General features: G+C 27.8%; 1 protein-coding gene across 1 annotated transcript in view; it reads right to left on the bottom strand.

Moving 5' to 3' along the window:
- LOC135925316 (uncharacterized) overlaps positions 1-15,807 on the bottom strand; it is an 88,808-nt gene that overhangs the window by 23,491 nt on the left and 49,510 nt on the right. Inside the window, exon 7 of the mRNA XM_065460942.1 lies at positions 10,304-10,433. Coding sequence (XP_065317014.1) covers positions 10,304-10,433 — 130 coding nt within the window. The remainder of the gene's footprint in view (positions 1-10,303; positions 10,434-15,807) is intronic.

Raw genomic sequence — 15,807 nt, 5'->3', positions numbered from 1 at the left:
AATTTGAGAAAGTGCTTCACAATTCTTTTCAAAACATTATTAATTAAATTCTTATTTAATCCAGATATGCTTTCTAGCATAATTAATATACTATGCCAACGTGTTGGGATGGAACATTTAATTTTAAGGTTTTCATATGCCTGGAATTATTGTTATTATTATCATTGGTATTGCCAATTTGAAAACGGGTATCCGGGTATGGATCAATGCTGTTAAGATCTAACATGTCTGATATTAAATCTATTGTAGGCATTTTCTTTGATATTCCTCGAATTCAAATTCAACCTCTGCAGTTTTGTATCTTAGAGCAGTAATAATTTCTCTAATTTTTTGCAAAAAATTTCCTGACTATGGATTTTTTATTATTTAGAGTTAGATACTAAAATTATTTATAGAATTATTAAATGTAGATGCATCCATTTTAAAAATATGTAAAATTATGGTAATTTGGAATTTTAGATTTTTAATTGATTGAATTCTATAATGACGTCAATATAATTATGATTTTAAAATAGTAGAATAAAAATTAATCAAAATCCTATTGACATTAAAAAATTACAAGATTGATGTTGACCAATTATTATAATAAAAAGGTATAAAATATGAAAGAAATTTGCGGCGGCCGGCGTGATTATCTTAAACGGCGGCGTTTTCGGTGTAACCAAGAAAGGTCGGCGGCCGGTCCAAAATTTTGAAAATATTTTATTACTGAAATCTAATAATTATTTATAATCATTTAATCATATATTATATTATTTTATTAATGAAATCTAATAATTATTCATATATTATATTAATATCTAAAAATCATTATTTTAGTTATATTTTGATAAATGTGATATCGAGTCGATAAATTTTTTAGCTCATTTCATAAATTTTCACAATAGAATCCTAATTTCGGTTTATTCAAACCTCATCTAAGAGTATAATAAAATGTATCTGTATCTAGATATATTTACAATTGTATCAGTAACAAGATAACCTTTTGGACGCTGTATCTGTATCTAGATAAATTTTTAGAAGATGTATCTGTATCTAGATCCATTAAAAAGGATCTTTTAACAACTCTAAAAATTTCAGAAAAAAAAAGGTGTAAAACAAGGTTGTATCGCCACTTTTGTTTAACGTCATAATAAATAAAATCATTAAAGATGCACTTGGCGCGACTGATTTAATTGATAGAGGGTCAAAAGAGATGCTATTTTTAGAAAATAAATAATATCATATGCAGATGACTTTGTAGTGATAACCAAAAATATCGAAGAATAGAAGCCTTAAGTCATAGAGTTGGACTAGAGATATATTTCAACAAAACGGTTATTCTCCCCTCCCATACGCGCCACCGCTCAAAATTTTACGGTAGCTAACGCAGTTAAAATAGTAGACTGATAATAAGGGTAGTTGCAAATAGGAAATGAAAATTAAAATACAAAAGGCGAGAGGTGATTTCTACCTCTATATAAAATTGTGAACAAAGGAGATCTCGTCAGACTAAGTAACTTCAACTAGATAATTATTCCCATATTAGTCTATGGAGGTGACATATGGGAAATTAACAAAACAGAAAATAGACGACTCCAATACTTTATAAATAATTTCCTCCTCTGAATCCAATAATCATCTCAACGACATTAAAAAAACGCCGAATCCGGTTTCTAGCCCACATGATCACAATATAGTGCATGATGCCATCACATGGCTTTATACATACAAATGGTACACAAAGTACAAATCACTATGGTACTATAAAATTATTAAAGATGTGATGGTTAAATATCAATATGAAACAATTTATAAAACTAAATAACTATAAGAGATTTATCAAAAAACTATTCGTTTTAAAGGGAGATACTTCAAATTTTCTTCAATCATATACCATATACAAATAACGATATTATTATCAAATACATATCTATATCACTAGGATAAATTATAAAAATATGAAATACAATGATATGATATATTAAATTCTTTATTTTTGATAGTAATCAATAAATCCTTCAATATGTAAAGTAATCAAATACATGAAAACTTCTCAAAATCGATTTGAAATCAATTAACTTACATAAAGAAATTTTAAACTTAAAATTATCATAACGCCCCAACCCTTAAAGTAATTAAATTATATTATAGTTCTTGGGTATAGCCTTTTTTGCCCTGCTTTATTTTTTATGTCTATAGACGTTTAAGCAACTTTTCGAACTGTTTGCGCGTATATGTACTTGCGGCTTGCCCACAAACGTGTAGAGAGCTTCTCATTTTTAATTAATTTAGTTCCAGTTAGATGGAAATGAGGAATACCTGCTCTATTAAATCTTCAACGTCAGAGTGCAAAAGCGCTATAAATCACATATTTTAATGATATTATAAAAGGAAAAACAAGAAAGTGGAAGTAGAATGAAATAGATGGAAGGAAAAAGAAATGAAAGGAAGAAATTAAAGTTGAAATTGGATATGTTCTAAAAAGAGATATTTATAAGTTTTAAAAAAAGATAAAGGTTAAAAGTAATTATGTTATTTAAAATATTGAATTTTGATGTGAATGTATTATACTGAAGATAAAAGTTTATAGAAAAAAAGAGGGTGTGGAATATGTAATAAATAAAGGAAGGAATTATTAATAGTTTGTAATGGAAAAAAAAATAGGAATTTTTATAAATAGAAAGGGAATATTTTTAAAGAATTAAAAATGTGTAAAGAAAAATTGGTAAATATTTTGCTAAATGTGGTGTTTAAGGGAAAAAATGGATATGATATTTTTTTAAAAAAGAGAATATTATGAGGAATGGAATATAAAAATAATGTGTCAAGATAAAAGTATTTTAAATCCTAGATGTTAAACATGTAGAAAGAATAATTGAAAGTTAAGAAGTCACGGATTAATGAGTTTAAATGTTTATAAATAAAATTTCGGATATATAAATGTATAATACTTTATATATGTTATTGAATAATAGTTTATCTAGATAAATGAGTTAAATTTTATGTGTATAAATGTTTTAAATTGTTAACCGCGCTTCATTATAAAGAAATGAGTGTTAGAAGGTTTGTGTGTGATATCTAAGTTTTAGGATTATGATAGAGGTTTCTGGGTTTAGTGTGAAAATTAAAAGATTGGAAGGTAAATTGTAAAATAGATATAGAGTATAAAATTTAATGTAAAAGAAAAGCAAGACGAAAGATGTTAAAGAAAAGATAGATTTGAATTATGGAAAATATAAAGGAGAAAATAAGTTTTCAAGATATTTTTTTAAAAAAAAAGGATGAAATTCCTGATAGTGTTTTTTTTTAAAGAAGAAAAATATATTATAAAAGTTACTCTAGGAAAGATAGATAGCAAATTAAAATGCAAAATAAAATGATATTTCTTGTTAGAAATATTTGTTAATCATTATATGCACAAAATTTTTTAATAGATTTATGAAATAAAGGCAATGAAAATTATTACGTATTTTATATTCCTCTTTATACGATAAGCTTAAACCGAACCTGAACCGTTAAAATATTTGTTATTCGAACCTGAATATAGCCAAAGAGTGCCTGTGAACCTGTTTGAATCTTTTGATATTTTAACTCTTTTAAAGATACTTAATAACCAATTGAGATTCATAAATCAGTTTTACATAGAAGTGTTCTCAGTCATAAAATTTATCTTTCTTCTTATAAATTTATTTGACAGAAGAAAATCTTGAAAATATTTTAATGATACATGGTTCAATATTATTTTTTAGAGAATAGTGATAAAATTTTAAAAATCTTTATTTTTCTTTACATAATTTTAATACGCTTGTATGTGAAAAAGTTTGAACCTATTTAAAGTTTTAACCGAACTGATATTATTATTTTTATGAACCTGAACCTTGACTCGTTATTTTTATCTGAACCTAAACCGAACCAACATTCGTTATAGTTTGGATCCCTGTATCAATAAAAGGTAATTAAAATCTCTTTTGACTATTATGTTAAATCACTTTAAGTGGTCGGATCTAGGTATTGGATGGTTGGGAATATTTTTATCAGCATAAATTTTTATGGATATCAAATAGAAGCTAATTAAAATAAAGTAGATAATTCTGATTCCCCGTCATCTTGAAGGGCTATCAGCAAATTATTTAATAATAATATTCTCAAAAAGCGTCAATCAAATTTAGCCAATTGTGTTCTTTTAAAACATATTTGTCCAATAAAAATAATTATAGTTTAATCGGTTCACTAGTAATCACCTTACCAAACTCAAGATGCATTCAATTTATCTACCAGTTCTATTTATAAATCATATGGAAAACTCTATGAAAATATTATTATGATACGCAAATATATACCCAGATTTCAGAATAAACTTAATAGAAGATTTAAAGATGGTACGCAAATATATATCTAGATTTCAGAATAAACTTGATGGAAGATTTAAAGACTCAACTGTTAATATTTAATATAAAAATTTAATTAGTTATTCTGTGAAAATTAATGTGGTGTATCATCATTTAATCATTAATATTTACCATATTAAAAACACACATTTAAATGGCTTCCACCACCCAAAAGGGGGTATATCCAGTGCAGTGAATTTGCATCCACTGTTTGGCAGTAAAATTTACACTACTGTCAAGGCCCATTTAATTAAAGAAGGATAATAGTACCTGATTCTAATTAACAGTAATTTACCATACTGTCAGGGCCCGACAGTAATTTACATGGAAAAATAAAAAAATATATAATTAATAAATAGTGTGCTTATCTTTTTAGATTATTCGTCTCAATATATTAGAATTTTTGAATGATTATATGAATCCATAATTGTAACAAAATATTTCATGGTAAATCTATAAATAAAATTAATGAATGATTATAAAAAAAATTAATTAGTTATTCTGTGAAAATTAATGTGGTGTATCATTGCATCTAATCATTAATAGTTTATCATATTAAAAACACACAATTAAGTTGCTTCCACCACCCAAAAGGGGGTATATCCAGTGCAGTGAATTTGCATCCACTGTTTGGCAGTAAAATTTACCCTACTGTCAGAGCCCATTTAATTAAAGAAGGATGATGGGTCATTCCATATCAAATCAATCACTTTACAAGTCGACCATCTCCGATTTTGCTGAAATTTTTTATATAAGTTAATGAAGTGTTGTAATTGACGAATCCAAAATATTAGCCCCTTAACTCTACTACAACCGGAGATATAGGGTCTCAAAGTAGCTCTGCGAGGTCATTTTTGGAAAAAAATGATTTTTTAAAATTAGGATAACTTTAATATTAAATGTAGTATATTTATCTATCATGGCTCATTTTATAGCCCTAAGTAAACTCTTCCACATATTTTAAATGGGATTAATTTTTAATTTATAAATTTTTTTTAAATTGCGGTCAAAAATTTGTAATTAATTTTTTTAAATGTTAGTATAAATTTTTTTTTCCAATTTTCAGATATTTTGTAAAGAGTATCAAGAACTGTTCATATAAAAATTTTCAGAGTGGTAAAAAAAGAATTAAATAGAAAAAATCCAAAAAATAAAAAAACAGCTAAATGGCGTTAATAATTTTAAATAGCTTAAAATTTAATTTTTGAAAATATAAGTCAATCTACCTTTTATTTATATCCTATAATATAATATTTGCTGAATAAAATCGCATTTTGGCACAAAAATAAAATTTCCGCTAGATAGAGCAAGTATTCTAAAATAGGTAAAAACCTCATTTTTGTGAAATATGTCAGTAGATATTTTTATTTATTCTATAATATTTTATTAATTTAATTCATAGTAAAATTAATTATAGTATAGAAGCTTGGTTATATTGATATCCGTAAATTTAATTTGTTTACAGCCATTTCGAATTCTTCACGAGTTAGATTATAAAGTTCTTCCTGTAGTGGTCAAAAGATTGACAACAGTTAGAATATCACTTTTCGGACGAATAAGAATATCTTATTATCGATCGATAGTAAAAGGAATTAGATGTTCCATTAGGGTGTAAAAATATAACCTTTACCTCCTCAGGACTAATAATGGCTAGTATATAAGCTACCCACCCTTCATTATCATAAAAGCATGCATACCCTTTTATATCATTGGTTGATACCTCGCCTATTCGATTTTGAATATTTTCTGTTTTGAATAGCACAGGAATATTTTTTCGTAATTATTTGTGATAAGCTAACAGGATAAACTGAATGAATTTTTTGAGTTCCAGGTTGAAAAGAGCTTTTGAAAAACCGATCTTTTATAAATTCTTCCTCTTGATATTCTTCATGGGATGTATAAGAAAAATGAATATTTTTTATATTTTCCTCAGCGAATTTGAAGAAATCGCAAGATTTTATTTGATTTTCATAAGGTCGTTGTAAACTAGCCCGTGCAGCCATGCGTTTCACAGTTCCTCCTATTCCATCGCAGGCAATTTTCCCATGCGCAGTAGCAAAGAAATGCCATTCTGCTGAGATAGCGAAGTCTACCTTATGTTAACACAAGTTTATGAAATTTTTCCTGTTTTTATATTGGGCCGCGGACCCATCGGAATAATAATAAATGTATTTAGGCTCTGATAAAAAATAATTTTTTAGAAAGTTTATTAATTTTTTTTGAAATAAACACGTATTATGTTCCAACGAATCGGATATAGCAACATAACTTATATGATTCAATGAATTATTAATTTTGTAATATAGATAATTAATTTAAATCATATTTATTTATTTTAGAATACTTGCGCTATCTAGCGGAAATTTTATTTTTGTGCCAAAATGCGATTTTATTCAACAAATATTATATTATAGGATATAAATAAAAGGTAGATTGACTTATATTTTCAAAAATAAAATCTTAAGCTATTTAAAATTATTAACGCCATCTAGCTGTTTTTTTATTTTTTGGATTTCTTTTACTTAATTCTTTTTTTACCACTTTGAAAATTTTTATATGAATAATTCTTGATACTCTTTACAAAATATCTGAAAATTGGAAAAAAAAATTTATACTAACATTTAAAAAAATTAATTACAAATTTTTGACCGCGATTTAAAAAAATTTATAAATTAAATTATTAACATTTAAAATATATGGAAGAGTTTACTTAGGGATATAAAATGAGCCATGATAGATAAATATACTATATTTAATATTAAAGTTATCCCGATTTTAAAAAATCATTTATTTCGAAAAATAACCTCGCAGAGCTACTTTGAGACCCTATATCTCCGGTTCTTGTAGAGTTAAGGGGCAATTACAACACTTCATTAACTTATATACCAAATTTCAGCAAAATCTGAGATGTTTGTGTTGTAAAGTGATTGATTTGATATGGAATTGACCCTGATAATACCTAATCCAGTAATTGACAGAATTTACACTAATGTCAGGGCCCGACAGTAATTTACATAGATTATTGATAAGAATAGAGAAATAAGAAAATATATAATTAATAAATAGTTTATCTTTTTAGAGTATTTGTTTCAATAGATTAGTGAATTTTTGAATATCATTGCATTTAATCTTTCTCTATTCTTACCAATAATCTATGTAAATTACTATCGAGCCCTGACAGTAGGATATATTGTCAATTAGTGGATCAGGTACCATCATCTTCTTAATTAAATTAAATGGGCCCTGACAGTAGGGTAAATTTTACTGCCAAACAGTGGATGCAAATTCACTGCACTGGTTATGCCCCCTTTTGGGTTGTGGACGCAACTTAATTGTGTGTTTTTAATATGATAAACTATTAATGATTAGATGCAATGATACACCACATTAATTTTCACAGAAACTAATTAATTTTTTTTATAATCATTCATTAATTTTATTTCTAGATTTATTATCAAATATTTTGTTACAATTATGGATTCATATAATCATTCAAAAATTCATTAATCTACTGAAACAAATACTCTAAAAAGATAAGCACACTATTTATTAATTATATATTTTCTTATTTCTCTATTCTTACCGATGTAAATTACTGTCGGGCCCTGACAGTAGGGTAAATTATTGTCAATTATTGAATCAGATCATTTTTTCTTTAATTAAATGGGCCTTGACAGTAGGGTAAATTTTACTGCCAAACAGTGGATGCAAATTCACTACACTGGATATGCCCCTTTTGGGTGGATAAGCCACTTAATTGTGTGTTTCCCCAGTGAATTACAGGACAAGCTACAAGTTCTAACACATTTTACCATGTATGTCTCTAGGAATTTAGGAGTAAAACAATTAATGATATGTTCTCGAAATTTGTTATCAAAACATTTTTAAAGTAGACTTTGATAATATCCATGTTAGGAAGAGGATTCTGAATATAATACGAATGGCATGCTATTTTGACTTCTCCCTTAACACTCAATCTTTATACTTAATAAATCAAGACTCTGGATTTTGACCCATAGAAATTATTTTTGCTAATAATCTTCTAAATAGCCAATTGCAATGGGATGAATACCACCACATAGTTTTTGTGACACAATCAGGTTGACCCCATATTCGATTCAAATCTATGTTAGGAGGTCTTTGTTTAAAAGAATATTTATGAAGGTCTTAAAAGCATTTATATGTTTTTTGAGATAAGAGAAGGTTTTATATGAAATTCATGTGTTAATAGTTCCTCATCACTTAATTATATAAAATACCATGATATATTTCTTAAAAAATCATCTTTATTATTATTCTAAAACTGGAGATAGAATAAATATTAAATTTTATTTTTTATTTTAAGAAATATTATTCTATTCTCCAAACAACTTCTCTAAATCCAAATATTTTATAAAATAATAATTACTATATGAATAAAAATTGCAATATTATTTTTCTTTAAATAATAATAAAAAAAAATTTTTGTTTTTTGAACCAGTATCAGGATCCTTATATAAAACCATACAATCAGTTCAAAAACTCTTAATTCCATTTACATAATACTTGAAAATGTTTTAAAGAATCAGAATAATATATTTTTATCAATAAAAAAAAATATAGATAGAATAATCTAAGATTTTTTTATGTAAATAGATTAATATATTCTTAAATAATCAATCAATCAAAAAAATTATTCTTGATAAAAATGGGGATAGAATAATCTCTAACTCAGGTGACAAAATATTTTAATAAGGGATGCCAGGTATAATATAATTATTAAAGTGCCTGGGCCAGGACAGGGTTTTTATAAAAAGTATAAAAAAATTTCATTTAAATTTAGCCTATTAAACTGTTATTAATTAACTTAAAAATATATTGCATTTTAAATAATAATAAATGTCAGTATTGCAATCAAAGTGATTGCCTAAATACACTTAAATATTTTATTTATTCATTTAAAACAATAAATTAAATTTTTGGATATGGGTTTGGGCAAAATTTTTGAAACTTATGATGAGCTTGGGTTTGAATATTTTATTAAATATGGACTGGGCTTGCAAATTATTCTTACTGCTAACCTGGGCTGGAGGCGGATGAATAAATCAAGGCCCGTGAAGGTCTCTAATTTCAATAACTGAATTATTTCTTTTTCCATCTGACTTTATTGGAACTTAAAGGAATAATCAAACCACAGATATGCCTTATTTATTTAAATCATTTGCAAAAAATCTCTGATAATTGCTGGATTCAAGAAATTGTTGTACACAAAAAATAAAGAAAACCATTGTGAAGTGTAAGTATGGAGGAAATATTAATCCATTTTTATTTTAGCATCAATAACAAAAAAAATAATGCCTGTTGTGACCTTTCCTTTTACATATATTTTAGGGATTTTTTAAGAACCCGTTATCAAAAATATAAGTTACTAGATGATAGCCTGTCAAGAATGACGGGGAATCAGATTTTCTTCTTTATTCAATGATGGATGAATAATAAATTTTACCTTTATTTGATGATGAATGAATCAAAAATTTCCCTATCTTATGAGATGTGATTCAGAAATTTATATTTATTTAGATGAAGTTATTCTAGAATTTTCCATTATTTTTTATAAATTATGTCTATGAAGTATATGGTTAGTATTTTAATTTATGTGCACAATAAAAAATCTTTTAAACTAAATTTTTATTCATTTGTATTTGTAATTTTTAATATAAAAAGTATATTCTTACTAGATGAGTTTTGTGTAAAAATAGGAAAATTTATTATTCATCCATCATTAAATAAATAAGAAAATTCTGATTCCCCATCATTCTTGACGGGCTATCAGCTAGTTTTAATATTAATTGCGAATATCTAAGTATGTTATTCGTTAGTTTTAAACTTGGCAAATGTAAAATATAAATTCACCATCAAATTCAACCAAAATTTCTAATTTTTTTAATAATTACTTTTTGTCATTCTATCATCCATATTAGCCTCTAGGTATGTATTTATCAACTCATCACACAATTTCATGGTATTTTTAGCAGTGAATAAGTGAGATAAATCGTTAAAACACATTGTCTCGATATCGCTTTTCTAATTATAAAATAAATATGAGCACCAATTTAAAATTTTTATATGCCGATAAAAATATTTTAAAAAACCAAGATTTTTAAATTTGTAGGCGTAACTAGATTCAAATCAATAAGACGGACTTTTTTTATTAAGAATTGTCTAAAAATCTACCATTTTTTTCAAATATTTATATTAAAATTTGGGATATCAGAAGAAAATTTAAAGAAGCCAATTATATTTATTTTTACTAAATACTATAGGTTATGAAAAGTGAACTTTATCCAGGGCGCTGATATTTTGCCGATTTTTAGGGGTGACAAAGAATCATTTATTTTTTTTTTAATTTTAAACCTATTTTTTAATTAAAAATTGTAATAATTAATAAAAAAAATAAAGTGGATTTCAATATTAGGAAAAGATTAAGAGTAAGAAATTTATTTAGTAGTTTTGAAGATATAAACGATAACCCCTCCTTCATATGCGTGGGCGGGGTTTTGCTAGAGGGGGGGGGGCACTATTAGGTAGTTTTCCCCATAAATTTTATCGGAGGTCTTTAAGTCAACGTATTGCAGGCTCTTAGTTATGTTAATTCTTAAAAGAATAATATTCGTTTTCTTTTACATGTTTTTATTCTAAATATTCTGAATAATAGACATTTTATATTAAAAAATATATATAATTCCGTTCCTTGTGAACTATTATTTTTTTAAAGCAGGTGACTTAGTAACTAAGAAAAGAAATAGATTTTCTTACAATCTGTTATGTGGTTCAAAAATGGATTGGAAAAAATTATTTTCAATCAAAATTTTATTAAAAATAATACAAGTATTCTAGATAAAATTGTCACTCTTTTTAATATATGAACATCCTGCAAACTGGTTAGAATTGAGCAGGTCTAGTTATCACAATAACGTTATAATTACATAAAGATTTTTCCATAATTCTAATTACTTTTATTAATATAAATAAACATCTATTTTATTTATTAGTCATTTTCTTTACCCACCTCCACTTATGCGCCTATTACGCACTACTAGTGATGTACGAAACACTCTTTTTAGCCGATTTTTAAAAATAGTCAGATTTCAACCAAAAAAAATATGTCATTTTTAACTATGAATATTCAACTGATTTCCCATCTATATCCAAACTTTAGTCTCCCAACAAATCTAACCCTTGTTACCCATCCTAATGCGCTTCGAACGAGTTATAGTCTCTGCAGTGGCGTAGACAAGGGTGGGGAAGTTAAACCTTTAAAAAAGTTTTGTCGGCCTGGCCCAAACTTATTTAAATATAGAAATTCATTTTTATAATTGCTCAAAATAAAAGATATATGTTATATGGCGTCTAGTTTTTATAAATGAAATCAAATATTTTATTTTACATAAAAAATTTAACATAAAATTGATATATTTAGATATATTTTAAAAAATTTCAAGGTCCGATCCAACCCGCCCGAATTTTTTTAAAAAACATTAGGCCCGACCCAACCCGAACACGATTTTCCTAATTTCGTAGATCTCTAATAAGAATTATTTATTTTTGTTAATATACTCATTTTTAATATTGTTAAATTAGATTTTTTAAATGCCGTACAAGAATTACTCATATTTTATTGTAATTTTATTTTTTTTTAAATAGTTATTTAGAAAAAAATTTTAATATAATCTGTATAAAATTTCTCTACATTTTAAAATTTATTTTATTGTACATAGTTAAATAAAGGGGTGTTATTTATACTAAAGTATTTTAATAATAAACAAAATCATAATGAAATTCTCTGCAAAATTTTGTTATATGCAAAAATTTAATTTAAATAATCATTTTTAACATAGAATAATATATTGAGTGATTATAAATAATGGGAGTATTGGGGGGGCGATTTTTTTTTCTTTCTACACCGAATGGATTTAACTAATTTACAATTGACTAAACATTGATAAAATTTTCATAATAATGCTTTCAGTTGCGTATTAATCATAAATTTGGATAAAATTTTGTTCCAATATTTTTTCATTTATACTGGCTACTATACTGGTTTTAGACACTAATAAAGCACAAAATATTGGTAAACTTTTAAAATGGAAAAATTTTTAACCCCCCCCCCCTTATGGATCAATCCTGGCTACGCTACTGAGTCTCTGTGAAACAGAGTGAGAGAACGAGCATAGCAAAGCGAGGTTTATTTAATTTTTATATTTAGCTATTATTATGTTAATACATATTCCTCTTTTTTTTAATATTTTTATACATATAGTATGTTACGCAATTTAAATTTATTAATCGTATTAGTAAATTCTGAATCCAATAATTTTTGACAGATTGAGTTCTAAAAGAATATTTGTAAGAAAGGTGTTTATGTCTGGCCATCTCTAAGCTATTCCTATATTATGATTTCCAATAATCCACAAAATGGCTATATTTGAGACGATTTTTAAAAACAGCTAACTCAATATTTTATCCTCAAAAATATTAAGCAAGCCTGAAGATTTTGCTCACAGGTGGCACAAAAGTTTGGACATCTATTAGCGAAATCTCGAGACTTATAAGGTATTTTTCCAGCTAAAATATTGAGTTAGTCATATTTAAAAATCGGCTCAAATCGAGCCGTTTCACAAGACAATCCACAACATATACCATTGTAAAATTGGCATTCACTTTTCTCAAACTATTTAAAGTTTTTAGCAAGTGAGAAAATATCATCATTTATGTATATTTTTCAAAGATTGATCAAACCATCGAACAAAAAAAAAATCATCAATAATTTTCAATCATTTTAATTTCATTTGTCAGACGAAGCCCTTGGAAAGGCATTAAGCAGTCGAGCAAACTGATAATTAATCATCCCCTTTTAGAAAGATGAGTAGACGACTGTGATGTCTGTTCTCCAGAAAGACCGAGAACGGTGGCTACGCCGATGGCTAGGATTTGCTTAGCGTTGATGTAGTGTGGGAATTGCATGGTTGGGTCGAATTGGCATAATTTTTGGTCAGGTTTTTGGTAGAAAAAATGAACCAGAACCAACCTAACCAAATGGGTCGATCTGTCGACCAAATCCATAGACCCGAGCACTACTAACTCAAGCACCGACCAAGTCGTGCACCAACCCAAAACAAATAATATAATATTCATAATATTTTGCACAATCATATTTTTATGCATAGAGGACGAGTATTTTAAAATTAGCATAGAAATAATTATCTTTAAGAATTCTTTTTTTTTAAATTGTTCACTTCTTATAAAAATTTGATAATTTTTATTTTAAACTAGAAACTCGAGTAGCAAACTCGCGTTTTGATCTATAAACCAATTTAAAAATTAGAGAAGGAGTGGTTCAATTCAATATTAATTAAATATTTAGCATCGAATTCGAAATAATTATCTTATAGGACCGGACTAACTTTATTATGAATTTATCGGTATTTAGATATTTATAATTCATATATCATCAAAAAAATTCGGGTATGTTTATTTATTTTATTTTCGGGGTCTGACCTAAAGAATTGGTTTAGGCTTAAACCGCCTAAATGAGTTGAATTTTGCTCGAGTCGGCTCAGGATTTGATTTCGTCCTAATATTTGGCTCTGGTTAGTTGACCCAATAGTTGGCTCGAGTTTAATTATGAGCTGAAATGTATTCAATGTTATTTAACCCTAATTCGTTAATAGATATTACGACAAAAATTAATTGCTTAATATATAACCAGAAATTGCCTTACGTAGTTTTAGCTGCTCCTTACTCGTAAGTATTGATGGAAAGATCCTTCAGTGCACTACTATTAAGTAACCCCACTACAAATTAGATTGGACAAATGTACTTTAGACGTTATTTTAATCATCAAATTTATAAAAATTTGTTAAACAACGTTAACTTTTAAATTTTAATATTCATTCTTATTTATATAAGATTTTGAATTGAATTCGTTATTAATATTTGTGAATAATTATATATATATATTTTCCGGTCATGGGTTACTTTATTTGAATATTTACTGATATGATATGTTGTCAAAATGTAGTAGCAAATAATTAATTTTTTTAAACGGTAAAATAAATAAAAGTGAAAAATGTAGAAAATAGAATTTACGGGAAAGGATAGGGGATAAAAAAAGGAAGCTAGGAATATGGAAGGTTATTCAATGGAAGATATGAAACTTTGATAGTTAGAGCGAATAATGGCGGTAGCAAGTCTTTGGCGTAAGAAGAGGGATTCCTTAGGCTGATCGGTTTTTTCGCAAATCCGTTTGCCTAATTCTTTGAAAAAACGTTGAGCTTTGCTACCGAAGGTGATGAGAATGGAGCAGGCGATGGATATGAATAAGAAAGAAGGGTCTAATAAACTGTACTTTATAGTTTTTCGAGATTCTACGAGGGCGAGGGCATCAACGTTATGGTTAGATGGTGCATTTGGGTCAATGCAGGTGAAGTCCCAAACCAGGAGCTGACCCCTTGACCAAGGAATCAAGGACATTCCATCAAAACGTTTTCCATCTGTTCTAAAAATTCCGGTTGGTTCATGTCTAGATGGAATGCCTCATGATTTGAGGGCGCGTAGTATGATGTCGTTGCATAAGGTGTGCTGTGAAAAACGGCCACGTCAAAAGCGACAATGAAGACAATGTCTACCCTTTATGTTGACACTGGTTTGTTTTGCAATGTTTGCATTGATACGGAAGAACAATCAATTGAACCGTAGTCCAATAGCAAATCTTAGCTCGTCAGCGGAGAGCAACAAATCAAGGTTGTTGGAGGGTATGGTTTCCACAAACTTGTAACCGGCTCCTTGGTTCAATTGGTGAAAAACTGTGAGATCGTCGTCGTCGTGAAGGATCGATTTTAGGTAAGGGACGGAGCCTTCGTTGTGTGGAATATCCCAGTCTCTCTGTGAACATGAGGAGGGTCGTGAGTATTTGGGACAACGGAATTGTCCCAAATGGTCTGGGCTTCAGCTAATAAGGGGTCAGGGAAATTAGAAAGCTGGCTAATGTGTGAGTCAGATGAAAGACGATGAAATCACTGATGGTGAGATAGAGGTGAGCGTTAGCCGATACCCCCGAGCTTGCATGGAAGTGATGCTTGTAACCATGAATTATGTTTAAAGCGGAGATTAAGGATCTCTTCAGCAAGAGATTTGACGGAGATTTCAAATGATTTTAATGAGTCAGGGAATTTGAAAATTGAGGTGGATCGAAGGGCATAAAGAATTTTAGGAATGTAGTAAAAGTTTTTGAGGAGAAAAAAAAGCTTGATGAGGAGGGAGAAACTTAGAAATGTTTTTGAAATGAAGTAAGCTGGATGATGCGTTAGTGAAAAAGTAATTGATGGATTCCAGACCACCGACTGGAGAGCCGAGATGACTGAGGGATGAGAGTTCGGTTGTGTGGAAGTTGATGATG

Source organism: Gordionus sp. m RMFG-2023, chromosome 1 (assembly GCF_954871325.1).
Source record: "Gordionus sp. m RMFG-2023 chromosome 1, tfGorSpeb1-WG-v2, whole genome shotgun sequence".
NCBI classification, from domain to species: Eukaryota; Metazoa; Nematomorpha; class Gordioida; order Chordodea; family Parachordodidae; genus Gordionus; species Gordionus sp. m RMFG-2023.
This window is presented reverse-complemented; position numbering and strand designations above follow the sequence as displayed.